The sequence below is a fragment of the Schistosoma haematobium genome, chromosome ZW, assembly GCF_000699445.3.
Source record: "Schistosoma haematobium chromosome ZW, whole genome shotgun sequence".
Classification (NCBI taxonomy): domain Eukaryota; kingdom Metazoa; phylum Platyhelminthes; class Trematoda; order Strigeidida; family Schistosomatidae; genus Schistosoma; species Schistosoma haematobium.
The window spans coordinates 37,750,512-37,777,623 of record NC_067195.1 but is presented as its reverse complement, the minus strand read 5'-3'; the positions used below and the strand labels follow the sequence as shown (position 1 = coordinate 37,777,623).

At 33.8% G+C, this 27,112-nt stretch overlaps 1 protein-coding gene across 2 annotated transcripts; it reads left to right on the top strand.

The window, feature by feature from the left end:
- Positions 1-4,784: 4,784 nt before the first annotated feature.
- MS3_00003474 (uncharacterized protein) lies at positions 4,785-25,736 on the top strand (the record flags this gene model as incomplete). Of its 2 annotated transcripts, XM_051211284.1 has the most annotated exons (7): positions 4,785-5,066; positions 12,643-12,816; positions 15,821-15,882; positions 17,567-17,754; positions 19,633-19,761; positions 24,777-24,831; positions 25,618-25,736. In XM_051211284.1, coding segments are annotated over exons 1-7 (963 nt in total), but the record flags the coding sequence as incomplete, so codon positions are not given. The 2 variants fall into 2 exon arrangements, with proteins under 2 accessions (XP_051071324.1, XP_051071325.1); XM_051211285.1 differs by lacking the exons at positions 24,777-24,831; positions 25,618-25,736 and having other exon boundaries at positions 17,567-20,703.
- Positions 25,737-27,112: the final 1,376 nt, after the last annotated feature.

Here is a 27,112-nt window from a genome sequence, read left to right as displayed (position 1 = left end):
TGGATAAATGGTATAAAAATAAGTATTTAACTTTATATCAATGTAAAGCGACTGAAGTAAAATAGGAGAGCTTAGTAACATATGCTTCCGGTTTGAAATGATGATCATAATTCTATCTGAAACCGGGCTCTCCCTACTTATTAAGGATGATGAACAGAGCGTGCAAGGAATGACTTTAATAATGTGTGGCAGTGAAAGCCATAAAGGAGGTGGAATAGTGATGTACGCCAGATGTCACTCCAGGGGTATAATTTCAAATAATTTTGATAGAGTTAACTCAAAGGAGTCTAATTAGTGCTGATTCAGGTCTAACGGCACCAAGTATCTGATTGAAACAATATATCATGGCCCAAAACAAGCAGTCGTCAACACGAATAACAGATCCTTCAAGCGCTATCAATATTACTTCATCTCGAAGTCACATGCAGGATGATCTAGAATCATGCGGTTGGTTTAACAAGCAAATAATGTATACTAACCGTACTATGGGACTCATTGAACACATGGAGGACATTAAATGACTGATCAGGTTGATAGACTATTCAGACTAGACTTTTCGTTCTTGATTGACTGACTATCAGTTGCAAACGTTTCTGTCTTCTCCCCCATATACTACATTAATCACGCCGCAAACAAAGTCATCATGGTTCTCAGCTGACAGTTGATATGGAACAAGACCAATCCATAGTTCTACCACAGTTGTTAAAACCTCCCTTCGCAATGCTTTTCCGGCCTCAGAACTGTGTAGGATTATCAACTGATCAATATTGGAGCATCATGGAGACCATAAGAAATACAGGTTTGGAAGAATGTTTCAAAGGGAAAGATTTTAGGCATTATACAAATCAAGCTGAGATCCTTACTAACACTAAAGCGCCAAGCTTCTCAGAATAAAACTTGGTAAACAACTAAATGATGTACAAAGCCATGAAGGTCAAACGAATAGTTCGACGAAGACATTATTGGGGAGCACTATACAGGTAATACTGAGCCAAGTGTTACGGATGTTATTGGAACTTCGGTAAGACAAATCGTCAGGTTGCAATCACATACACCTCATCGTGTTGGGAGAAAATCCTGAAGCGTCTCTCCACTTAACATGTTGCATTTTACTACACTTCATAGAGCATAAAACGGTACTGAAGTAGCGAGAAGTCGGTAATCCACTCAAAAATTCTCAACAGTAATATGGAAAGTAAGCTGTTTTATGTCTGCAACGTTGTTTCCGTTACCCCAAACAGTGATATAGTTGAGTGGATAATCCAGTCAGGTAGCTAATCAACCTCCATAAAGCATGATACAGCCCCAGGAAGGGTATTTCATGTATCTCAAATGATATGCCCTCGTGAGACAGTTGGTAGTAGTGCTAAGATTACAAGTTGACTGAGCATGAATTATTTCTGGGACCTTATCACGGAGTTAAAAACTGTTCCATGCTCTGTTCTATTCGTGAAAATCCGGCTATTTGGATTCACAGAGGTTCCCTTTTCTTGCCTGTGGAACTGTCTGTAGGGTAGAACTGTGTGAAACCAAACTGGAAGGTATATGTGTCTGGGTTTTGTTCATGCTTTATACTACGCTTTCCAGTCTTCAATATTCACCACTGATCTTTAAGCGAACCTCGACTCTCTAGTATTCCTTGCATGAACAATGTTAAACTATATAGATCAGTCATTTGTAAGGTCGATTCATGAGAGAACTAAAACAACTACACAAGCGAACAAAAAAGAATAATTTGACATGTAATCTCCAAAACGTCTAAAGGTGTTATTCTGTGCAATAGAAATGGCTCAGGTTGACAGCCTCATGTGTGGTGACCGCCTGTTCAGAAACTCTACGGAGCATGGTCTACTTTCGTCTCCGACAGAGAACCTGGACATTAGCGGTGACTGTCGAGGAGATTCAATCAAAGCTTAGGCTGTGGTTCATTTTGTAAGGAGGTAGTCAGGTTTATTGATTCATTAGCACTTTCTAAACCCTAATGAAGACCAATATCCACATATATCTACAAACTCACAACATTGTTGCAGTCGCTGTCCACACATAAAATAGGAATTACTTAGAATAAGCATGGAGGCAAGTGAAAAGTTATGTCGTAGGATCAACGGACAGACTCTCTGAAGATTGAATTCTCCAACTGCGATTATTCTTCCTAGTTTTCAGCAACGTGCGAGACTCACATCACCCTTTGTCAACCCGCTTATCTATTCTCTATTGTGTTCGTTTTCATATTGTTTGTGTAAACACTCTCAGATTCATTCTGATTATTACCTTCTCTTCGACGCTCTTTATTCGACTTTTATAGTTTTCGTGTTGGAACAAACCATTTTCTTCCCCGGTAGCGTAATCGCTGCTGATCCCAGCAACTCCACTGCCATAAGATAAACGCACTAGTAAATGAGTAAATAAAAGCCATTGATCAACTATCAAATCTACTAGTATTAGCACAGCCGAGTAGCTATACAACCCACACTGAACAGAATCGTGGGCCTTAAACCCCACGGAAACTTCACAGTAGGGGGGAAAAGACACTGTTCGATAAATGCAAGCTCGTTGAAAATATAGTGGGTACTGAAAACAAGTTTAAAGATGGCCAGTTTGTCGAGACATGTTTATCTTAGTCAGGTAGTTGTTGCGAGGGCTCTGATTCTGATGTCCGTCAGAGTGTTTCCACCTTGAGTATATCTTGTAAAACTAATAAGGTCAAGATCAATTGAGAAGACTTAAAGACTTAATTATTTATCGGTCTAACCCTAGAAGCTTATTCCGTTATGCAGCCTCTCTTCGTCAAGCCAAAACAGGAGTTTCTCAACTGGTAGGTCTTAACGGCCCGACCAACAACGATGGCGACGCCGCTAACCTTCTGGCGGCACATTACTCTCAAACGTTTCAACCGGCTGACATCAACTTTACTGACGACAGTTTCATCTGCAATCCCACAGGACTTTCCGAAGTAGACCTAAGCGCTGACTTGGTGTTCCGGAAATTGCAGCACTTAAGATTAGACACTTCTCCTGGCCCGGATACGGTTCATCCTGCCATACTGAGAGAGGCAGCCTCAATCTTGTCAACGCCGCTTAGCGTGATGTTTTCTCACTCGCTTAGCCGAGGCAAATTACCGGAAAATTGGAAGTTGGCTCACATCACACCAATTTTCAAAGGTGGTCGACGCAATGAACCTTCAAGTTATCGGCCGGTGGCTCTTCTGTCATTACCTTCAAAACTCATGGAGTCCCTGATATGCGACGGTTTAAATGACTATCTACTGTCCTTAAATTTCTTCTCACCCCAACAGCATGGTTTCAGGAAGGGTTACTCTTGTATAACCAACCTGCTGACTGCGGTGGACAGATGGACAAGCATCCTCGATTGCAAGGGAAAGGTTGATGTCATCTACCTTGATTTCTCAAAAGCTTTTGATAAGGTTAACCACATGTGTCTTATCAACAAGCTCAAACGACTAGGTATCAAACCACCCCTAATCGATTGGCTTACTTCATACCTAAAAAATCGACACTTTAAGGTTAGGGTTAATTTCACTTTATCTCAGGCTATGGAATGTCCTAGTGGGGTCCCCCAGGGCTCAGTACTAGGGCCTCTTCTCTTCTTGATCTACATAAATGATCTTCCTCAACAGGTAACGTCAGATTTATTACTTTTTGCCGACGACGTGAAACTTTGGAGAGAGATACGCAACCAAGACGATACACAGGCACTTCAGGAGGATCTGACTCGACTTCAAAGTTGGGCAGACGATAACGGACTTACCTTTAACACTTCAAAGTGTAAAGTAGTCCATCTGCGACATGTTGCAAACTACAGTTACAACTTAGGAAACTCCTCTCTAGTAGTATCCCAAGTCGAAAAAGATTTAGGAGTTCTGGTGCCCCATGATTTGAAGTCTTACGCCAACTGTGACAAAAATGCCTTCCGAGCAAACCTTGCACTGGTAACGTTGAGGCGCATTTTTGGCCAGTTTGACGGAAGAACTTTCCACACAATCTTCAATAGTTTCATCCATCCCCATTTAGAGTACGGAAACATAGTACTCCCCCCCTCACTCCAAAAGGACAAGGTCACTTTGGAGCGTATCCAGCGGCGAGCCACGAAATCAGTTCGAGGACTCAAATCTAAGCCTTACGAAGAACGCCTCCGTTCACTAGACCTTTACCCATTAGAATATAGGCGTCTTAGAGGTGATTTATTAATGGCTTATAGCATTCTTAACACTTCTGGACATCCTCTTAAACACCTACTTAAGCTTAGTTCGAATAATAACCTAAGGGGCAACACCCAGAAACTGGAAACACAACATAGCAAGACGGAATGTAGACACAATTTCTACTCCTTAAGAGTTGTCAAAATCTGGAATTCGCTGCCAGCCGAGCTAGTCCAAGCGACTTCTCAGGAGTCCTTCAAGAGGCAACTTGACCTATTCTTAAGGACCAAGAACAGCATCACATTATGATTTACCAATCTCTTTTCCTCTTTTATTGTTAACATACCTAGGTTCCTGCCTGGAGGATTTGGTGATCCCCTGCTACTAGACACGGAAGCCTGTTAAGCGAAAGCTTCTTCTATTCCGTCCACAACCATTTGAACCATTTGAACTTTCCTTTAGTGAAGTAGTGATGACTCGAAAGTCTAGACCCTGCAAGGTTTTAGTTAGTAGATCTTTTTAATGGCTTTTAAAGACATGTAACTTTAGCTTAGTATCAATATGTTGGAACACAAGAAAAATTGATTGTCAGTGAAATATTGGAAATATGTTGTTTTAGGCGTAAGTTTCAATAATCATAAGGCGTTATCACTCTTACATTCTAGATTTCGATGGATCCAGGTGTTTCCCAGTTAGCGATTGAATGCCAACATATAAGTAATGTGACGAAAGAACTCGAGTTTCTCTCACTATTGCTCACACACGCTACATCTTACAATAGTATGGAAATCAATAATTTAAATAGCAATATGCCTGAAACAAGCGGCATGAAGACATTCTTCAGGATTTTAAGTCGTATATGCAGGGATTGTGGAGGCATTTGGACAGTAAACGAAGAGTTGGATTGGTAAGCGCTTTTAATCTTTTGCTCCTTTCAAAGGTTTACTCACGACCACTCTCTTACCAAGTAAAAGTTTTTGCATAAATGTTCTGCCCTGTAGTTATTCTTTCGAATTATATGCTTTTTCCTTCTTAAATCTATTTGCAGATTGTAATCACATCATTTTTTGAGCTTTCAATGTATTTATATATATATATATATAATCTACTATCTATTTGGCGAATATTCGGCTAAAACTTTCTCTTAGCAAAAAATTCTCTTCACTAAGCATATGCGTAAGTATTTTAGTCTCTTAATTACTTCAGTCTTCGAAGGTGATTTTCGTGAAAGCATTTTAGTGCATGAACCTATCAAACGAAATCAGAAGTTTGCTGAACACTTCACACTGTCTAGAAGTCGAAATTGTTTTGACGACTGTATCCAGATCAACCTTAAAGTAACAAAATATCCACCTTTTTGGGGATAAATAAAAAGACGTTTATGCATATCTAGTTCACAACTGGAATTTTATGACTGGATAGAATAGTTTTTGTTGCCAGCCTCATAGCATGTGCTATTCCCTGAGGTTCTTTAACTATACACCAAATTAAAATGATTTTATCCGCACTCATCACATATTACAGTCTCACCAATCTGGAAGAATTGTTTAAGTTCATCTTTGCGGCACAGTGCATTACACTGGCTTAAAAAAAGCAATATAGACTGATACTGTTAAAGACGTTTTTTGAAAATTCAATAAAGTGACCTGTATTGAGCACCGTCAAACATCTCAGTATTGGTTTTGAGCCACGAACAATCCTTAGGCGTAGTGTATACCTTTTATTCTTCACTTTACATTTAGTTGAGATGAAACCTACTTACCTGCCGCTGTTTTAACAAGAGTTGAACTGTTTTTAGGGCTGTTAACTTTCATCAGTTAGTTATTTTGGGACCGGATGTCGAATTCCTTGTTTTAATGACTTAAAGGAAAATGTCATAGAAAATATGAATAGCCTCATTAAATGATATAGGATCATACAGTTTTGTGTTTTAGTATTTTTAACACTTTGTAAATTTGTTGACGACTATTTCACTTAGACTACATTATTGAAAAGTTGAAATAGAAGATACAAATGTCCTACAATAATCGTATACTGAAATATTTCGTGTGCTAAGCAATGCCCACAACAATAATGTACAAAACGCATGAGTCGTCTGATTTTTGACCTAAATGTTGGAGTAAAAGTTGCGAAATCCCTAATAATACTTCTATATGAGTCCTTCTCACTTCTGTAGAATTCTATTTTGTACTACTTTGTGAGCGTCCGTAGTAACATTGAACTGTTTGAAAAACTCATTATTAAGACTGCTTTTAAACTATTGAATGAACAGAAACCAAGTTTTACGTTATTATACTCTATATATCTTAATTTTTGAGTGTATACCTGGTGAAATAAAAGAAACAAACGTACCCATTAGTTTATTCGGAAGGTGCAATGTAATATCAAATGATGCACTCATCTAATAAAAGAAGAAACAAATGACAACGTTTGGCTAAGATGAACGTTTTTGTTTGTAACATAAAAGTTAGACACTATGCTTATCAGTGAGACAAATACTGTACTGAATATTTATCCTAGGAAATATCTTTTTAAACATTTATGTACGGATTTCTCTAAATTTTCTAGTGCTGACCTAAAATTAGTATACAGATTTATCAGTAGCAGTAAAAGATGCACACTAAGATGGCTAAAAGTACTTACAGCGGAGTATTTTGAGTACTGAGTTAGTGTCCCAGATAGTATGCAAAATTGAAAAGAGTGTTTCAGACAATAGAAATATAAACAGACATTTGTCTCTATAGATTTACCATAAAGCTGGTTTTACCTTATTGTACTGAAAGTTGTGGTTAAATCTCATTAGGAAAATACAATTTATTTATTTAATATCTTATATCCAGAAGAACATTGTAGTATATAACTAAAAGGATGTCCTACCATGTTAGTTTCTCAAAGTCGACAGAATCTCTTATTTATTTAGTAGACAACGTAAACAACAGCTTACAACGTTTTATTGAAATTTATTAATAGTAATGATCAAATTACTGCTCATGTATAGTGGAACCACAAAGCTTGTAGTGTTGAGTTTAGACTTGAATTAATAATTGGGAATGACAAATTGATCAGTTGGAATATGTAGCTTAGCTGACTAAGAAGATGGGCAGGAGATTGTTAATAGGGGATAAAATGTGTATATCAAAGTTGATGTATGAAGTGCAGACCTCCTCATTAAGGTTTGCAAAGTAAGATAAAATAAATGGCATAGTATGAAATCTGGTTAATAACATAGACCTGTTTATTTGTCCTTCATTTCCCTCCCAAGTTTAATATTTGTCCCAATCTCTGAATAAACTGTTTCACTTGGTTTTCTTGAGCTATGCTTACTACAACTAACTCAAATATTGTGACTAGGAACGTGTCGGCAAGCATCGTTCCCCAATGTCCCCATGTTCTTTTTATAAAGTATCGCAGTTTGGTCGGGTACACATGTGTTTCCTGTTTTACGTTATTTAAAACTGGTTATAATGTTCCAAACGTTCTTTCACATATCACATTTTCTTATAAACCGTCATCTTTTTACCTACAAATCATCAAATAATACTTTAAAAGGGCTTAGCACAACTGGTGTGTTTCTTGTTGTTTTAAAATTTTATTATCATAAAAGAGGGACGATAGTTGCATGTATTATCCCGGGAAATCTGAGTAAGCATTGGAGTGATGAATGATTATAAAGTACGCTCTGAATTTAGCCTAATACTAATTTTTTCTCCTGACTGTACATTCATCATAAAAACTACAAGATATTTTCCAGTCTAGCTGCCTAATATTAATAATAAAAGTTATTATAAGTTTGACTTCAAATCATAAAAAAATTAGTATTTGAACGAGACTTCGGAATGTTTGCCTTTTAGTGGATTTAATTTGTCATAAACTATATAACGAAGATAAACGATACATTTTATTCCATCTTTAAATTATTTTTCGCGGTTTGAAGTAAAGAAAGCAGTAGCAAACCGTATCCAGCTGTCTTGTGTATCTGAAACCCCGTTTTGCTTGATCCTGTTTAGTTATCTAGTAACTGCGTAAAGAAAATCACATTTACCTTTCTCATTGTTGCAATACTAATCGATTTGCTGCACTTCATCCGATCAGCGAATAATTTGTAAGGGATGTTGTTAAGTCGTAAAATATTCAAGCAGTAAACTTGAAAAATTCAGTTCTTATTGAATGAGCAAAATGTAAATAAAAAGGTGATAGATTACTTGTCAGATGCTAATAATTTGTAGTAAAAAACCAGTTTGTTCATTCTATAGCTTAAATCACTTGCTTTTGTTAGTTTTTATCCCTTTCTGAGCTTTTATTATTGATACGTTTTTGTTCTGCACTGTGATTTCGTATTCAGAAAATATCAGCGAAATTTTCAATTGTACTCAAAGTACATGGATTTATAGCCAAAAATAAAATTCAGCAAAGAGATTGACTCATTCCAACAACTAAAATTTTATTTTCTGCAAAATTATTTATTTAAGCTGCACATTCGTCTTTAGAAGGACAGAAACGATTGCGTTGATACGGTTGTTAGAAATCGTATTGAACACGTGGACTTGAAATCAATGAAAAGTTTAAAACCGGTGGAGATCCATGGTTCTTTTCCGAAATCACCAGAAAAATCTATATTCATGCACTTTAGTATAACAGTATCAACTATCCAACTACAAGCATTATCACTTGGTTCTAAATTTTGTAGTACGTCAGCTAACATTAATGAATTCCATGCTAAGATCCAGTTTGAAAGCTTCATTTGTCAGATAAATGACCTTATCCCTGTATCTAATAAAGATTATGAGCATTTCAAACAACTTATTGACTGTTGTAATCAATATGTAAACGAAATATTCACAACTAGACGATAGCTCATAAAATAACATACACTTCAGTTATTTTATCTTCTAATAAATCAGAATTTAGTACTGTGTCACTCAGATAAGAGTGCAGGAACTGTCCTTGTGGATCTTCATAACTATATTATCAAACTATCCTCGATGTTATCTGATGCTGTTACATTCTCTAAAGAAGCCAATTGAAAAGATGCAACTAAGGAAATTGAACAAATGCTAACTAAAATCCCAAGGAAGATGAAAGAAGAGTTTATTATCAGTTGTGACCTCCACAAACATCTAAGACTATCAAATTCCTCTATATCAAGACCATATTGACTACCAAAAGTTCATTGGAAGAATGTCATCCTACTTCTTTTAATTGACATGAATAACTCTCCGTATCATTTGGTTACTAAATGGTTAGCTAAAATTTTACAACCCATCAGAAATCAAACCTACAAATACAACTCTCTTGATTCATTTGATTTTGTTGACTCAATTAGAAATATCGACGTAAATGATAAAAAAGTTTTATTAGATGTCACTTCCGCCTTTACAAATGTTCCATTCATAGAAGCTATGTTTTTATGTGACTATATCGAACATAACTGTTTTGATATTTGCATCCCAAAACTTCATCTAAAAGAGCTGCTTTTGTGATGTACTCTCAATGTGCGATTCAGATTTAATAATGATTTTTGTAGACAAACTGATGAAGTTGCAATGCGTTCACCACTAAGTCCCCTCTTGGCTGATTGTTTCATGGCCAATCTGGAAAATACATCACTTCGGCCAATACTTAGATTTCATTTATATAAGCGGTATATTGATAATACTTTCATTATTTGTGAAGTAGATATGAACGTCAATGAAATTTCAAATCTATTCAACAATTGTCATCACTTAATTCTATTCACGTTGGAAGAAGAGGCGAACGAGGAATTTCATTTTCTTGATTTCTTATTGAAATGACCAGGCGGTTCTTTACAGATCTATATATAAAAAACCCACCTAAAATGGTCAGTACACGAGTTTCTACAGCCGGATCCCATCGAGTGGAGAAAGTGAATTAATTCACTCTTTATCTTCGAGATTTGTCGATAGGAACTTAACGTCAAGTCAACATCCTGAAAAAGCACCAGCAGTTTAAAAGAAAACTATTTTTACGAATATTGAATTTAAAGGAGATACGGCTGCTGAACTCTTGAATAAATGGATTTCAAAATTCTTGAACAAAACATTCTATTCAACTGAGTTCCGTGTTTTCTTCTGAAGCCGGACTGCCATTCCGCTTTGAGCCGCATCGTTATGCATCTTCGGTGCATCAGGTCACATTGGCCGCACAAAGCGATCACTTTCCAAACGCATCTCAGAACATTACTCGGCGTGTCGTTTAGAAACAGAATGCAAAAGATACACCAGTTCAATACAGGAGCACCTAATCAACTCTGGAATAGTGTACACAATCAAAGGAACTGGGTTGAAGGGATGTTGAATCACATACCTATGCACTGCTGAGGCATTGACAATCAACCAACTCAAGCCCCAACCCTGCGTGTAAAAACGATACGTCCAAACTCTCATCTTTCTTCAGCCTTAATTCCCTTCTGTAGTATGTTTTGGCGGTTTTTTACTCTTTTTATTAGTGTTTTGTAATTTTAAACCGTAATCAGTTATTATAATCCTTCAAAATCGTTTATGATCATCAATTAGTTATTATTATGACCTTTATGTTTTTGTTTCCCTTCGTATCTGTCAAGTGGGCGATTATCTCCCATTATTCTGACCCATAAATTATTTTCATCCTTATATTCTTTTACTTATTTAGCTCCTTGATTATTTCACAACCTCAGTTGATACCTAAAGTTTCGAATCTCTTTGTGATACAATCTGTTCTATCCTTTTATAAACATATATTTACTACACAACTATAAATACGAATGTACAGCTTAAATAAGTGATTTCATCGGAAAGAAAAATTTCTTCGTTGAATTTTCTTTACTTTTACCCAATAACACAATGTGTTATTTTAGTCATCTGAGGATTTATACTTCTTGTTTCTATTTGGGAAGCTGCTAAGTTGCTACTCTACTGTCTTAATGATAATATGGGATTTATTATTATTATTATTATTATTATTATATGTAGTAACCAATACCAAAAGAACGAGAGTACAGTTCATTTTGTTTGATGAAGATAACCGAAGGTCCTGGGTTAAAATCCTGCGAGCGGGATCGTGGATGCGCACTGCTGAGGAGTACCATAATAAGACAAAACAGCCGTCACAATTGATTAATCACTGGGTGGTAATCAATGTCATGCGTGTCTAGTCCTGTGTTTCCAGGTTTTCAATTGTAGTCTGATATCGATCGATTCATGATCTCAATCAAAAACACAAGTAATAGCTATCAATCTTGAAACATTATTCAAGCACTTAAGAAAAACTGGAAATAAGTTACTTAACAGAATAAAACGAACAAAAAAGAAATTTAATTGGTGTGAGTTTGGAAAAAAAGCTAACGACCTTAAAGAAAAAGCCTAGTAAAGTGATGGTAGGATAAATTGCAAGGCTGAGAATTAAGACGAGGAAAAAAGGTTTGGTAAGCCTATTTTGAGAGTAAAAGGTTTGAATAATAAAAAACCAGGGAGACACTATACTTTACAATTATTCATCTACCTTATGGGTTACTTGGAACGCTAAGTGAGTCGCCATAGAATAACCAGTATTGATCAGATATTCCTTTAGGAGACTTCTAGTTCACTCGCTATAACCCTTTTGAAAGCATAAAGGATACTTTTCTTGAACACGTTTGGATAGATACATTCCTCATGATAATATAAAACACTTTATTTGTTGAACTACATGAGTTTTCGCAAACCAATTTTCGTTACACTTATTAGTGCACCAACACCTGTTCACGGTCAGGGTGATTGAAGCAGGTGGAATTTACAGTAATAAAATGTAAATATGACATTAATATCATTAAACTGACTAACTAAAACTCTGAACCCATAACCAGTAACAGTTTTCGATACCTTTTATGTATTTGTATTCAGCTGAAAGGGCCTTTGTTTCCAATAGTTTGAGTTCATACTAATATATCAAATCCTATTTACATAACTTAGTAGGATATTTTGTAATGTATAGATAGCTATATGAATGTATTGAACTTCCATTTTAGCATTCATTTGAACAACTCTCGAATATTTGTTTAACCGTTTGTGCCATCATTATTCAATGAATGGAAATATTTGGATTGTATTGCCTTAAATACACTATCCACTATCCATGAGAGGGAAAACACAGGAGTGAACTACGGAAATCTAAGTATTTAATTGGTTTTAGTTCTTAAATGAATTATAAAGCTAGAAGTGGATAAAATTTTTATGGCACTTGCGTTCTAAAAAGTACAAACTATTGTCACATATACCCTATATATTCGGTTGATGTTAAAGATTAGTTTAGCTGAGGATTGTCCATTTAAAGGCTGCGTTATATTAGTTATGAAGTGCAACAAGCCTTAATAAAAGAATTTTTACTGAATAATCCGGGTGATTCCTTATTGATATTTTTCTAAAGAAAATTTAGTTTCATTAGTGTTTTTGTAGTCTCAATGGGATTATTCTTCACATGAACACAATAATTTAATTTATTTTGATTAGGTTGGTATTCTATTTATTTGCTCGTTGCTATGGATGGAGCGACATTGATTTAAATGATGTGCGATCCCAGATGCTGGTACCATCAACGGGACATAGGTATAGAAACGTATCAAAAGATGAAGAGCTGAGAATGAAAGATAAAGTCATCCAAATCACCACGGAGCTAATTTATTTGTAAGTTTTATTTTGAAAATGGACTTTAAATCTCATTAAAACAACACGAACATATTGCTTTTGAAACGACAGATATAGTCAAAATTGAATGTTTTATATATTACTTCCTGAACGCGGTTTACTCAGTATATTTACTATGTTGCACTATTTATGATTAGCATTGTTGCACAAAAAGCTATGTATCTAAGTAAACTAAAGTGAGGTTGTAAATTGGATTTAATTTAGACATAAACCACTGGAGTTACATCTTAGTAAACTGAAGTGTTTTGTTCACAGTATCATAATGACGCACTTTCGACTCCTTACATATTTTAGTGACATCACATAAGTACAGTTAGATTATGTCGGAATTTCATAAGAGTGTTATATCCGCTATTCGCTTGGGATTTTTAATGCTAGTCTTGGGCCAAAATGCTTGCTAGCAAATGAATTGAAAGAGTAACATAAATCACGTCTAAATAGTTCTCACTGCTAGTTTGCTCTCATAAGCGCTTGTTTAGTTTATACAACATACACTTAAGTGTTGTTTAAAGGGTTAAAAATATTCGGGAAAATTCTATATTGTAGAACTTCATCTTATCAATTTTTGATTCCTTATGTAGTAAGCTTGTTGTTTTGTTGAATGTTTTCATAATCATTTTGTCACATTGTAATGTTGTAACAGCGTCATTCAATTCCGAGCTAAAGTTAGTGAGAATAACATTTGATGTTTTGATATTTAAAATTCACAGAAGGAAACGACCAACTGTTTGTTCTGAAGTTTACAATGAGACATTAACATCCAATAATACTTAGTTGTTTTTGCTGCCATTTATTTGATAAATTGTGCCATAGACGTTCAAATTTAGTAAGGATTATATAATACTAGACTACACGAATTGTTAACAAGATATGACATGTTCTAAAAGTATACCATAACTTCAATCAGTAACGTATTCCATATATACTGTTGATGATTTAGACATGGGGCGCAATGTTTTAACCACTCCAACTAATACAGTATACAAATATTCATTCTGTACTGTATTTACCGAGTCTTACAGAGGATTCGATTACATTGCTGTATGAAGTTTATTATATGGCTTATAGACTGACCTCATTATCTATATTCTTGAAATTGTTTCATGAAAAAAACGAGTCTGATCTCATAACTTCATACAACCAGCTCCCTTTGTAAAACTAAACGGAGCAAGTGCAACATGGTTTGCAAAATAAAACGAATTCATTTTACTTCACAGTTTCTCATCAGCTGCTTACAGACTAAAATTACAGTTGGTAATATATTTATTAAAAAATGCTTCACATACTTTACTTTGTAAAGTCTAGTTAAGTGTTCGAAACGTAACCGAAATCATACTAGTAAGAAGAGGAATAGGTTACAAAATATATGAATAAGCATAGTTAAGATCAATGTGCATTTATATTTTGGAATGGGTGTTATAGTTACTAGTAACCATAACCAAGACAAAACAGATTATGTTAAGGTAATGAAGTTAATAATTCATCGCGTAAGCTCTCACAATGATGAGGAATAAGATCAAGTATATATGAACAATAAGATTATTTAAGAGATAAATGTTAGAAGACAAAATAAGAGGGGAATGAAAAAGTTAATAAAGGTTATTTGTCAAATACTTAGCCACTATATCACATAAAGGATAGTCACAATTTGCTTCAGTATACATCGGTCAGATCAAAAAAGGTAGTTAGCAACTGTTTCTGCAGAACGAAGTAAAACCAGTATTGGTTGTCTGCTAATTATTTTTAGTTCAAGACTTATATTCATTCTAACTCTACTATCCAAAAGGTGCCTGGGAATTGCGCCTGGGAAGGCTACTCCCTTTCAGACATATATCTTTAGAAACGTGTTCAGAATATCTGGTAGAAACCCTTCTATTTGTTTTCCCTATATACACGCTGCCGCATGTGTATGTAAATTTCTGAATGCGATTGGAGGTGACGTCCAAAGAGTATTGATCTATCTTTTAATTGTATAACGAACGCTTGGAGTCGTATAGGGAGATCATTTGAACATTAGGAAAGCTTCTTTTCGACGCTACCTTGATTCTCCTATCAATTTCACTTGAAATCTAATCTCTCTCGAACGGAAGACCAATGAGAATATCTTTATAAAAAGAGCTATTTTTCTCGTATTTAGCAATAATTTTTCGCATTATTCACTTTTTGAGGTTCTGTCGTAGAATGACCAATTTCCCACTTATTTTATCGTCTGAACGCAACATTCTTATTCTATTAGAGAGCGTTTTGACTAGACATCTCTTGTAACTAACAGAAAAGATGCTGTTATAATTTAAATACTATCCTTTCTACGTTTTTCTCCTATATATCCTATATAGGGATTATGTATTCACTTGAATCTTGTAAACGCTTTAAAATATCTGATGATTTCAGCTTTAATATGAGTAGAGTGAGTGAAAGTTTGTGATTCTACCAGAAGCAGTGAAAGTTAACACTTTTTAAGTATCTCTAATTAACCTTCATTGGTTGGTAGACATCACTACGGAGATTTGACTTGGTAATTTCTAATAAACTGGTCAATCGATATATTGTTACTAGTGAAAACAAGGATATGTTTACAATCTCTGAATGAGTAAAAATAAGATCTCCGACGTTCCGTGAGTTAGTGTAAGGCACTTCTCTGCAGAATATAGGAAACTGATTTATTTATTCTCTGACGTATGTTCTGATAATGTCTATGAAGACAATGAAAGCTACAGCTCAGAGGAAATAATATTTTCAATCGATAAGAGACCACTAACCATGGTAAACAAGAATCTAAAGGATTTAACTGAAAGCATACAAACTTGAAGTGATAGTTTTTCGGACATTGAAATTCGTTTCAACATAATAATTAGAGACAAGTTGCAATTTTATTTGTTATAACATTGATTTCATTAAATTGTATACTTGTAATAATTTTGTGTTTTCCTCAAGTTTCAAAATTACGGAACTATTCACAAACAACAATAAATATATCTTTTAGGATAAGAAGTCTTCCCCTTTCTCTGGCTGGTTTAAAAATGCTCATCAGTTCTATGAATTTAGGTGAGTTTTTGTAGATCAATTTTTGGTTTTTGTCGTACAACTTTTCAAACATCCTCTTCTTGATTATAAAGCAGCCTGTAAGTAGATTGTTTATTTTGTGGCTGCTAAAGCGACTTTATTTTTTTTTATCGAAAAGTTAGTGCTTCGTGTTGATGACCAGCTAATGATCAGAATTTTATTTTATTTCGTAGTAAGATATACTTAACAGTACACTTCTAACTGAAAAGCTTTCAAAAGTTTAGTCCGTTTTTGAAGAAAAATCAGAAGTTTTGGACTGAACTTGTGTTATTTTTGATTTGGTATTTACTTTCATACATGCAAGTATAATATTGACATGAAACCTTTACCATCTGATGGGATGTAACTGAAAGTGATATGTGACGTCAAATTTAGTTTTTCAAGTTGCTATCATCAGAAGCACATCAACACCGATGTAAAACTACCTTCTTAACCAAATTGAAAAAATTCACCTATTGTTTAATAACCAATCAAAGCAGCTTCGATATTTTTCATGGTTCCTTACTGCAACTGCAAAACAGATATGTAGCATCTAGATGTTTATTATGTCGTTCTGGTATTATAAGTGGCTGTGATTTCAAATGAATAAGTTATAAGATATAAAAATATCACCAAACAATATCTTAATTTACATTTTTGTTAAAAATGTTAATTCCATTAAATAATATGTAGTGTATTGTGACTGTCTTGAGTCTCGCGCGCGATACCGAGTGGTCCTGGGTTCGAACCCCGCGATCGGGATGAGGAGTCTCATACTAGGATGAAACAGCCGTCTAATTCTTCCAGATTTTCCATGGTGGTTTAGTTTTAATTGACTTATGAATTCAATTATTAAATTAAAAGTCTGTTTGGTATTATAAAGAAGAATAATTAACTAATCTGATTAGTTGAGTTACACTTTGCGGACAAGTGATCAACTGAAGCTGATTATGAATACAGTGGGTAATGCTGGAGCAAAAATTGATGGTCATCGATGAGGAAAACTTCTATACAGATGTCCCGTTTCTAATTTTTTAAAGTCACGCCCAAGTTCAAAGTAGAGGATATGTAAATGTTGTGGTTACCTGGTCAGTATTTTGGGAGAACCTTTTAATATGCAGATGTATGGTCCAGTTATATCATTTACACTACTGAAATAGGGAATACGGTTTGAAGTCACAATGAGATTAGTCAATGAGTATATCAACAACTTGTGCGACTTCGGTATGTGACACACATGTCAAGGTTCTACTAGAATCAGTGAATATTTCATACCTGGAATAATATCACTGTGCGAAGAATCTTAGAGTTACTAAAACACGGTATACAATCAGTTTATTAATAATTTACTCCTATGTTTCTTTAAGAAAATGTGAGTTATTTGATGTAATAATAACGACGGCAAAAACTACATTTTTCGGGAGCATTGGGTCAGCAGAAGAAATGATCTCACGTTTCATCGCAATAAACGTGCTAAAATAAGTTTTTGCTTTTTGGAAATGCATCTATATCATATTTACTTACTTTTAACCTAATGTTTTAATATTGATTGATGTTTTTATAACTGTTATTTCTCTTGACACTCAAATCAGCAGAAGCGAAACAATTTTTTTAAAAATGACTTTCAACACTAGAATTATCATTATCCTTAATCATTATTATTAATTTAATACCCATTGTATAACAGCTCGTGGAATGCACCATACTCGAAAGCAAATGGCGTTACATGCTATCGATTGGTTGACGTTTGGATTACAAACGGATGGGGGAGGTGTGAAGGCAACTACAAGTCCTAGATTTACTCAGAAAATTTCTACAACACAGCCATTTCTACCAGAAGATTCAACTCCAGAAAGCATGTTTATGACGGTAAAAGTAGGTATCAAATGACCAACTGAATAAAAAAGTAGGACACTATACGTATTGATTGAAAATAAATTCATGTGGTCATCGTATTTTATGAACATTTTCAGCGTTGTTCTCCACTAAATTCCCTGACTTCTGATTCGTTTTTCATTCTAATTAATCTTTGTCACACTAACTAACCTTGGGTATATTTACTTTACTTAGAAAAACTAATGACCAATTTTTATCTATCTCCAATGTTTAGTGGATGGTGGTAATGCTGAGTGGATAGTCAAGATTATTTATCATTAATAAAATTAACAGTCCTTTGTCTAGTTTAAGTTATTATTCAGGACAATTTATAAATAGTTAGTTTTAAAATATTATGGACCACAGTCTTGACATATTCTAAAAGAATAAGAAATCAGAGGGCTGAGTATTTCGTTTAGTTCGGTTAACTATTAAAATTCAGTAGCTGTAATCTACTCATGATCATCATAATTTCAACTGACAGGTAAGAAATTTGTGTGAATTTGCCCATTAATACTATTTTTGAAATAGCAAGATGTCTGAAGGGAATAGCAAAGGGATATCAATTTACTCTAAGACCAATCATGTGTAGAAATGATTTTGCTGTGCACATTAAGATGTTTTTCTTGTTATTTTGTTAAGGTCCAAACTACGAATCTATCGCACATTCCAGATGGCAATGTGTTGTACTACACGTGGTTAAATGGGTTAGTAGATTTTCTCACGTAGCTGCATTAGTACTCTAGTGTTTTTATATTTAATAGTTTCAAATAATAAACAATCTCTATCAACAACATATTTGAATGCTCTCAAAAATTGTTATTTTCGATCACATATTCTCTATGACGTGATTCCAGGATAATATTCGTTCACACGAAATCCTCATTTGTGATTGGTTATCATAAACATCAGTTAGGCCGAAAAGTTTAGTGGTAATAAAGAAATATTTGTTATCACGACTTTAATCACTAATAATGTTGACATTTACTTATAAAACACTGTTCAGTAATTACAAAGTTATGGGTGGCATACAGTCAGGTTACACGAACCAACTATAATATATCAACTTTATTCACATAGTGAGTGTTATGAGGCTATAACTAGAATGTTTATATTCAATTGATCTATTTATTTTGTGTATTACAGCGTAGTCCGTTTACTAGTTTTCAGCGTTAATTCCGGAGAGTTTGTTCAATTTTGGTGCTACTATGAGCTACGAAACCGTTTCAGCTCAGATGATAATTCAGTTCTACTTACATAACTAAGTGAACTGAATTGGGTTTATGACTCCCAGTACCTGAAACAGATTTTGAAAGAAATCTAAAGACTATCAGAGTTTTCTTTTGAAACGAGATTTGTTTGAATAACATTTAACGCTGTAAAGTAAAAAGAAAGTCTTCAGATTTAAAGCCAGTTAATAGTGTTACAGCTGAACAGTGGTAGCTATTACTTATTATAACAAAAACTACCACTTGTTAAATGTGTAATTGGTAAAAGGAATATTTGACTAGATCATTTGTTTCACACAGCTTTTGTCTATTTTGTGAATGTTTAACCGAAAAAATTGTTATCTATTTCAGCTTGATTACTTAACTCTATTTAGGCTTCTGTAACTATAGGACAACTTGAGTTCGTGTAAAGTAATGATTACTGTTTATATATCCTATTTAATAAATGCTATACAAAATGTGAAAAGACAAGAAAACAGTTGGAAAAGACGCTCATAGATAAATATGATTCAATCCTAGTACGTATATAATAGTTTGACGTCAGGATGGTGTTCAGACAAAAACGAAATGTATGACTACTTCTGTACTAACTAGAAATATTCGACTTTTCACTAACCTTGTTTCTGTTGACTACTCTAATGGAATCTAGGATCTTATTTGGAATTGTTGTACCGATAATAATCGTAGTATCCGAATGGGGACTTTGGGACCATTATATATCCTGTTTGGGCAACTTTCGACAAATACTATTATACGATTGATCAAGCTATCAGTTGAGGTAAATTCATGTATAACGAAAACATTTTCAATGTTTTACATTTTACAATATAACCATTCATGTCAGACATAAATAAAACAATATCTTGAATTCTATGTAACTGACAGTATGTCAGGGAACATAAATGGGTGCTTATTGACAAAGATGCTGTCTGTTATTAGTAGGCTTCGTGATTCGCAAGGTATATCTGATATAATATTGTGTTTTATTGTCACAAAGAATGTGCTATTTTATAATACGTTCCAACAAATTATTTTCAGAATACAATTTACTCCTCTCAATAAGTTTTATTCATCCATTAAGTTATTTCTTTAAATTTGGAGCTCTAGTGAGATGCCATAATCACCAAGGTTCAACCATGTTGGGGAACTAGTCAGGTATCGCTAATTCCAATGGATAAAAATTGCGTAATATAGCGAACGAACTAATGCTAAAAAGTTAAACAAAATTACATGGCGTCCCGTACGATCCGCGAATTACCTGGTTCCCGCGATGCCCGAAGGTCCCAAGTTCCATCCTTGTGGGCCAGCTTGGAATGGATGTCCAGTGCCTCATGGTTTTTGGTAGTTGTGTAACAAAAGTTGACCACTGACGTATAATACAAACTGAACAATCTCGAAAAATCCCCTGTACTCATTTTAACAGGATATTACTATCCATATAGTGATGGAAAGTTTCTATTATCCGAAATGAAAACCTTGTGGATTTTTAGGTATTCTTACCACTAGTTTGAAATTAAGTATTTTCACCAGTTTAAGGAAAACATTCATACAATGTAAATAAGATTGTTTTGTCAATGTTAAACAATATCATGTCTTCAGCTTTCGTGTGGTCGATTATACCTATTTTAAAAACTTCTGTCCGTTGCAGTGTAAATTTTTGTTTCATTATTGCTTAAACAGAGTTCAATTAACTGATTTAAAAAACAAGATTAATTTACAAGGCTTTTTGTTTTTATTAATTTAAATGAATTACTTGGTTAGTTACTATTAAAAGATCATGACGTTTTGCTAAAGATTAATAAATAAATGATATCAATATTATATTGCAAGAATGAACGGAAAAGTTTAATATAACCCACAAGAAAGTTCTCTTACTTCGTTTGCCATCAAATATGATTGTTAATTTTTCTGTAAATTGTACAAATAGGGTGATCAGCCTAAGTTTCTGTCAAAGTTTATATGAATCTAAAACAATAACCTTATTTTTCTTATGGATTAATGCCTATTTTGAGGAAATACTGTATGCTAGTCTATCTAGTTCTATTATTATTGCTATCGTCATCGTGATTACTAGTTCATGTTACTATGGTGAAATATTATGTATTGTGTTGGCAGGGTACATGTTTACATTTTAACCTAAAATGAATAACAATAGATTTTCTGAGGCCTTCCAATGAATACCCTGCAAAGATATAAAATCAAAGTAATTTTAATGGAATTCATTTTGATAATGTTGATTATAATCATTCCAGTAAACCGAGACTATAATTTAATAACCTGTCCTAGTTTAATGACCATTACGAAATATATCCGATTTTATTATCATAACCAAACGTAATATAGATTTCTGGACCTTAAGTGATTCCGTACATTTGTAGTAACAGTAGTATGGTGTCATCCAGTTCACTTGGTAAAAATTGTTCTGTAAAACTTAGTCCTTAACAATTGTATAGTGATTGATCGGTTCAATATTCATATTGAAGCAACTTAGAAATACATTAAAGTAAATGGCTCAACTCTTACTTTTTATGTATTCTACGGTGTTGAAAGTCGAAGTCAGACGCAACGTAGAACCTAGTATTTATGTATATTAATCCAAGATCTGAAACCCCAAATGAAACTAATCTAATAAACGTGTGTTTATTACTGATTTATATGAATATTTGACTGATATATGCTTTTAAAGTTTATCATTTTTCTCCACCAATTGGCAAAAAGGCCAAAAAACAAAAACCTTAAAGCGTAAAAAATAACCTGGCTGAGAGTTTGCAACCGTATGTAGAAAATAAATGATTTAACAGGGAATGATACTTTTGAAACTCATGCCACGTTCACAAATTAATATACTACTAACTTCAACGTTTGATAAGCTGGAGGTAACACCTCCTTATCCAGTGCTTAGAACCAGGTTTCTCTGTCGGAAGATTTTTGAAATATTTTAAAGAAAATTGTTTACGACCACCGGCATTAGTTTATGAATGCACTCACAATGTCGTTGAAAATAAGGCGTAAAACCAACACCTTAATAGAGCACCGAATTCAACGAGAAAGTTATTTTTCACTGACGGAAAAATGAAGGGCGTCTGACGTAGGGACTTATGGTTTGAAGGAACAGAAATTTATGAAAAATAAAATAACTAAGTAATAGGTTTTTGGAGTTTTATACAAATTTAGTTCAGCTCAATGTTATTTAATTTACTGTCAAAAATTACTGGTCACTACAGTTACTGTCTTGCAACACTTAGTAACTTAAACTCGTATGCTGTTCAACTGTCAGTTTTAGTATGCTATTACAGTCATAGTCTTGATCCCAGTAAAACGGCATCTCGATTAACAACAGATATGTTCCTTTATATTACCCTCTGAAATTTACTAAGTGAATGGGTTTTTAAATCAAACGCAAATCGATTTCAATACTTTGTATACTTTTAGGTCTATTTTCAATAGAATGTTTTAAAATAGTTTTTATGTCAGAAGGTTTTCCTTTTATTTCAGGATAAAACTAATATTGTTTAAGTAGTGGGTACCTTTAAATGGAATGACAGTTGTAGTAATCATGCTAACCTTCCGAATTCTTTAGTACACTGCAGTCTGTATTAAAAATCGATGAATTGGGTACCTTTTGATTGTCGTTTAGGACAGTTTCCTGTGACAAATAATGTTCATTGTGTCAGTATACTGACAAATATAGAGATTGCAATATATTCGGATCCGCTGGATAAGATTTTTATCAAGATATACACATTATAACTGCTGAATTTAATGACATTTTCTCAACATTTTCGAGATGTAATCTAAATTGTTTGCTGCGTATCCAGTTTTGATAGTGATTATTCATCATTCTTTGTGAGTAGTGTAAGTATAATCGGTAAAGCAAGACTCATTTATCTGTGATTAATGTTTTAAGTAAGCAACTGTACACAATATAGGCAGGAATAAATTTTTATTCTTAGCATTTTATCCAATTATGTTTCTTTTCTTATGTCTAAACGCAAATGAAGATCCATTTCATTTATATTATTCACAAACAAATTAGCTTACTTTCTTGTTTTCATGCTACGTTGATTAGATTATCTGGTTTTGATAATCTGTAAACTGATTTTTACAGTGCTTTGGTAGATTACTCAGTATATACGTATATAGATAGATAAATAAAGATTTATTACTATAACATGTGTAACGCTTATCATACTATCAGTACTCGTTGGTTAGTGAGTTTAGCCTTGAAACGGTTACAATATACTTTCTGTTTTGTTATAGGTCAGTACTTTTGGCTGACGCTTATATATATATATTCTAATAGTTTCTTAAAAATCAATCTCTTCTCTCTGTCTCATTTCTTCTGTTTCTGAAATGTGTGAAAATCAAGCTGCATGAAAGATAATAACAATTAAAATAACCCAGATTATTCTAAACATATGAGAATACCTCAAATAGGTCTTATTCATTTTAAGTAGTGATAATACTATTTGTATGAGTAAATACAAAACCAATATTAATTCAGTAAACCAAGGCCTGCCATTTTCTTTTTCTTCAACTAGCATTGCTTTATTTCTAACCAATATAAATAAATCTGCCTGAATTAGGGTCATTCAAATGACAATCACTGTAATTGCAGTTACGATTATAATATTTAGTAGTGTTTATAATATGTAAATTACAGTAAATCCAAAGGAATGTAGATTATATATATATATATATATATATATATATATATATATATATATATATAAACGCACATTAACAGTAAGCGATTACTTAGAGACGTATGTAAGTGATGCATTGTATTCAAGAGCTTAGGAACAGTTGATGAAAAGAATGTTCTACAATTATGATTAGGCAGCGGGGCATAACTTCAGCCGTGTTGAGATTTATTCCATTTGTTAGGTAAATTCGACCAACGCCTATGTTAACAATATCAACACTCTAAATTATTTTTAGTGTACTGACGACTATATTTGTATAATTAATTCAAACTTCGATGACGAAATCCTCCTAAACTACTAATAAATTTCTGAGGGTGACATTTCAAACATGAACATACTATAATGCGATGAGCACTCTTTGTCTAGACGTGTGATCGCATAAATCTTTCATATTGTTTACTTCACTGACCATTTGTAAATAATATCTAGTAGATTTCAGTCAAGAAAGAAGAGAACAAGCCTTACGTTTTTGGCCTGCAATCAGTCTGTGTTGACCACATATTCAAAATACAAAGTTAATTGAATTATTTTCAGTAACGTATTTCCAATTTTACAGTTAGCACTATCTGGTATCAACTTTACGGGTATCCGTCTGAGACAACCTCACAAAGTTTCAAATGTACACCTTTACATTTCTTTTTGTTGTTTCTGTTAATATTACCTCCAGGAAAAAAGCATTACGACAATTCTATAAAGGTTTAAGTCCTATTTTAGAAAAATATTATTTCATGCCCTGATACATTTCGTTCATATCAGTGGCTTATCTTAAATTTTTCTTTCATACCTGACATCTGTTCATTTTTTGTTGATTAGCTCTTCATTGTCAATCGTTAGTTTGAATACTATGTATACAGTGTAAGAGAATTATGACAAACGAAACTACATTAGTTCACGCTTAATAGTAAACTGACTAAAATTAAACTGTTTACAGCCTATATATATCGTTTATTCGAACAGTAAAACCATTGCGGTTAAAAACAAAGTAGGTCACGATCATAAAAAATTTGGAGTGAAACATTTTAATCGTTTCCATAATTTCATTAAAATTTATTGACTAATTCATAATTTTATTCGTTCACAATTTCAGATATTGGAGAAACCAGAAGTCTGTGCTAGTGAAGTAACTGAAGGTGTCATAGATAGTAAGAAAGGTTTCTCTATATAGTGATACTAATGAAATCTACAATAACATTTCATCGTTTATTTATTGTTAACGCAATGTAACAGCCAGTTGCTAGTGTAAACGTCTCTATTGTAACTCAATAATTGAAAAAATTATTTGATTTAAATAATTAACTTACGGCATATTATTTTACATGAGGTACTATTGGTAGAAATACAAATACGTTTCCTGAGGGATGTACCAAATTCAGTTGTGTTGCTATTACTGCTTCAATTTAAGAGTTTTAAAGTGTTCACTGTAAACCTGTTACAAAGGTAATATTTGAATACCTAACATGAAGTAAACATGTTATCGCAATGAGTCATAAGCCTTGGAAAAACAATTCAAGCCCATTGAACTCAATACATAATTTCCATCCCAAAATGCTTTGAAAGATAAATTAATATAGATTTGTTGAGATTCCATAAAAACCAGGTATCATAAACAAGAATATCGTTGATTGAGGTATTACTTATGATTTTTCAACATGCTGTCCTAAAGCCTTCTTCAGATTCACCATTTAATAGGTAGTTTCAAATAATCTTTCAGTAGCTTGGTACTCATTATATTTTTGATATTTATTACAACGTCGTATTTAGACCTTACATTAACACTTAACTACATTTATTTATTCTATTTTAGTTACTAACATTTATTTCTGCTCAGACATATTTTTTTCCTTGAGGTCTATTTTCCTTTATGTGGTACATGGGAAGTTATACAGAACTAATAGGTTTTTATAGAGATATTTCATTACTGTTTTCAGTACTTAATGTTTTGCTGAGAAGGTTGGTGCCCAGCGAGCAACTATGTAATTCAAGGACATCATTATCTGGAAACACACTAATGTCAAAAACGAATCTTTCTGCCTATAAATTTTCAGAGGTAAGCAAACAAGTTAGAAACCATTTTGTTACCAACCTTATAAGCCCTCAATAAATTCTATTAATGTAATATTCTTTAAGTGAATAAACTTTTGAGACAATTAGTTCTTTTGATAAATTTCGATAGCGTTATAGGAAAACGAAGATTATCGGAACTATATGATATATTAGTGCATTACATTTTGGACAATCTGATTACACATATACTTGTTAAGGACATTTATGTATAAAAATAAAACATCAAAGAGACAAACGAAGCATTTTCTCTTCCATTATTTGAGCACAACAGCGTCTATCTCGAAGCTAAACGTTTCTGTACAGCTTGGGTCCAATGGGTTTTACTGATTCCGGGAACTGTCAAGTTGTGTCTCCTCATTCCCGCAGCTTTTCGCTAGGTCCTCCTGATCTCCATCATTATCCGAACCTTGCATGTACCTACGTTGGTTGTTGCCTCGGTTGTTAGAAGAGGAATCGTCCTCGTGAGTTTTGAAGAATCTCGGCTTTCACCATGAGGCGTCTTATGCCTTCTGTATGACGATTGTTCAACTCAAAGAACAGAGTTTCAATGGTTTAACCTATTTCTTATGGCTAGCATCTTTCCGCAAAGATGTTTCATATGGGATGGGGATGCTGACATTATGCCCAACCTTCCTGCTTTACCCGAATTTGGGACAGGTAATAACCCTAGAAAAGCTACAAGAGTGTCCTTGCTCCTTCGAAACCCAAAACAAAGTAGTTGGGCAAGTGGTGGTTCTATATATTGGTCTGGACTTAAATGTATATTCTTACATAAAAAGTATTACCACCCAGTTGTTCAACAACTAATCACTCAATAAATAATTATATATTAATTGTGTTAAATCGATAAGTTGATGAAAAAACACAAGAGAGCAGTCAAGTTTAGCAAAGAAAAGTTTCTATTATGTATTCTATTTTTTCTGGACAGATCAAGCACATATTGTTTAAAAGGTAGTACTTAATTTAATATAGATATCAAAAACAAAAGTATCAAGAATTACTCGTTATAACACTAAGTGTTTTCAATTATGGAAGTGTGCTTCACTTCACAATCAAGAAGATGTACATAAGTGCGAACATAGAAAGATTTTCTCACACAACCACAGAAATCTTCGAGAAAGTAACCTACTGTCATCGCTATTATGAGACTTGGGACAAAACTTAACAGTATTTGTGAGACACAACTTGAATACTATCGTGAATTTCAGTGCAGTAGCTACCATAGAGCCTACGTGTTGTCGCCAATTTACAAAGCGTTCAAAGGCTTTGGCGCAGAGATGTCTGATATTGTATGCCTTACTCATACCAGCCATGATATTGAATACTGAATACAGCCAGCCAAATCATGTGTCTTTAGAT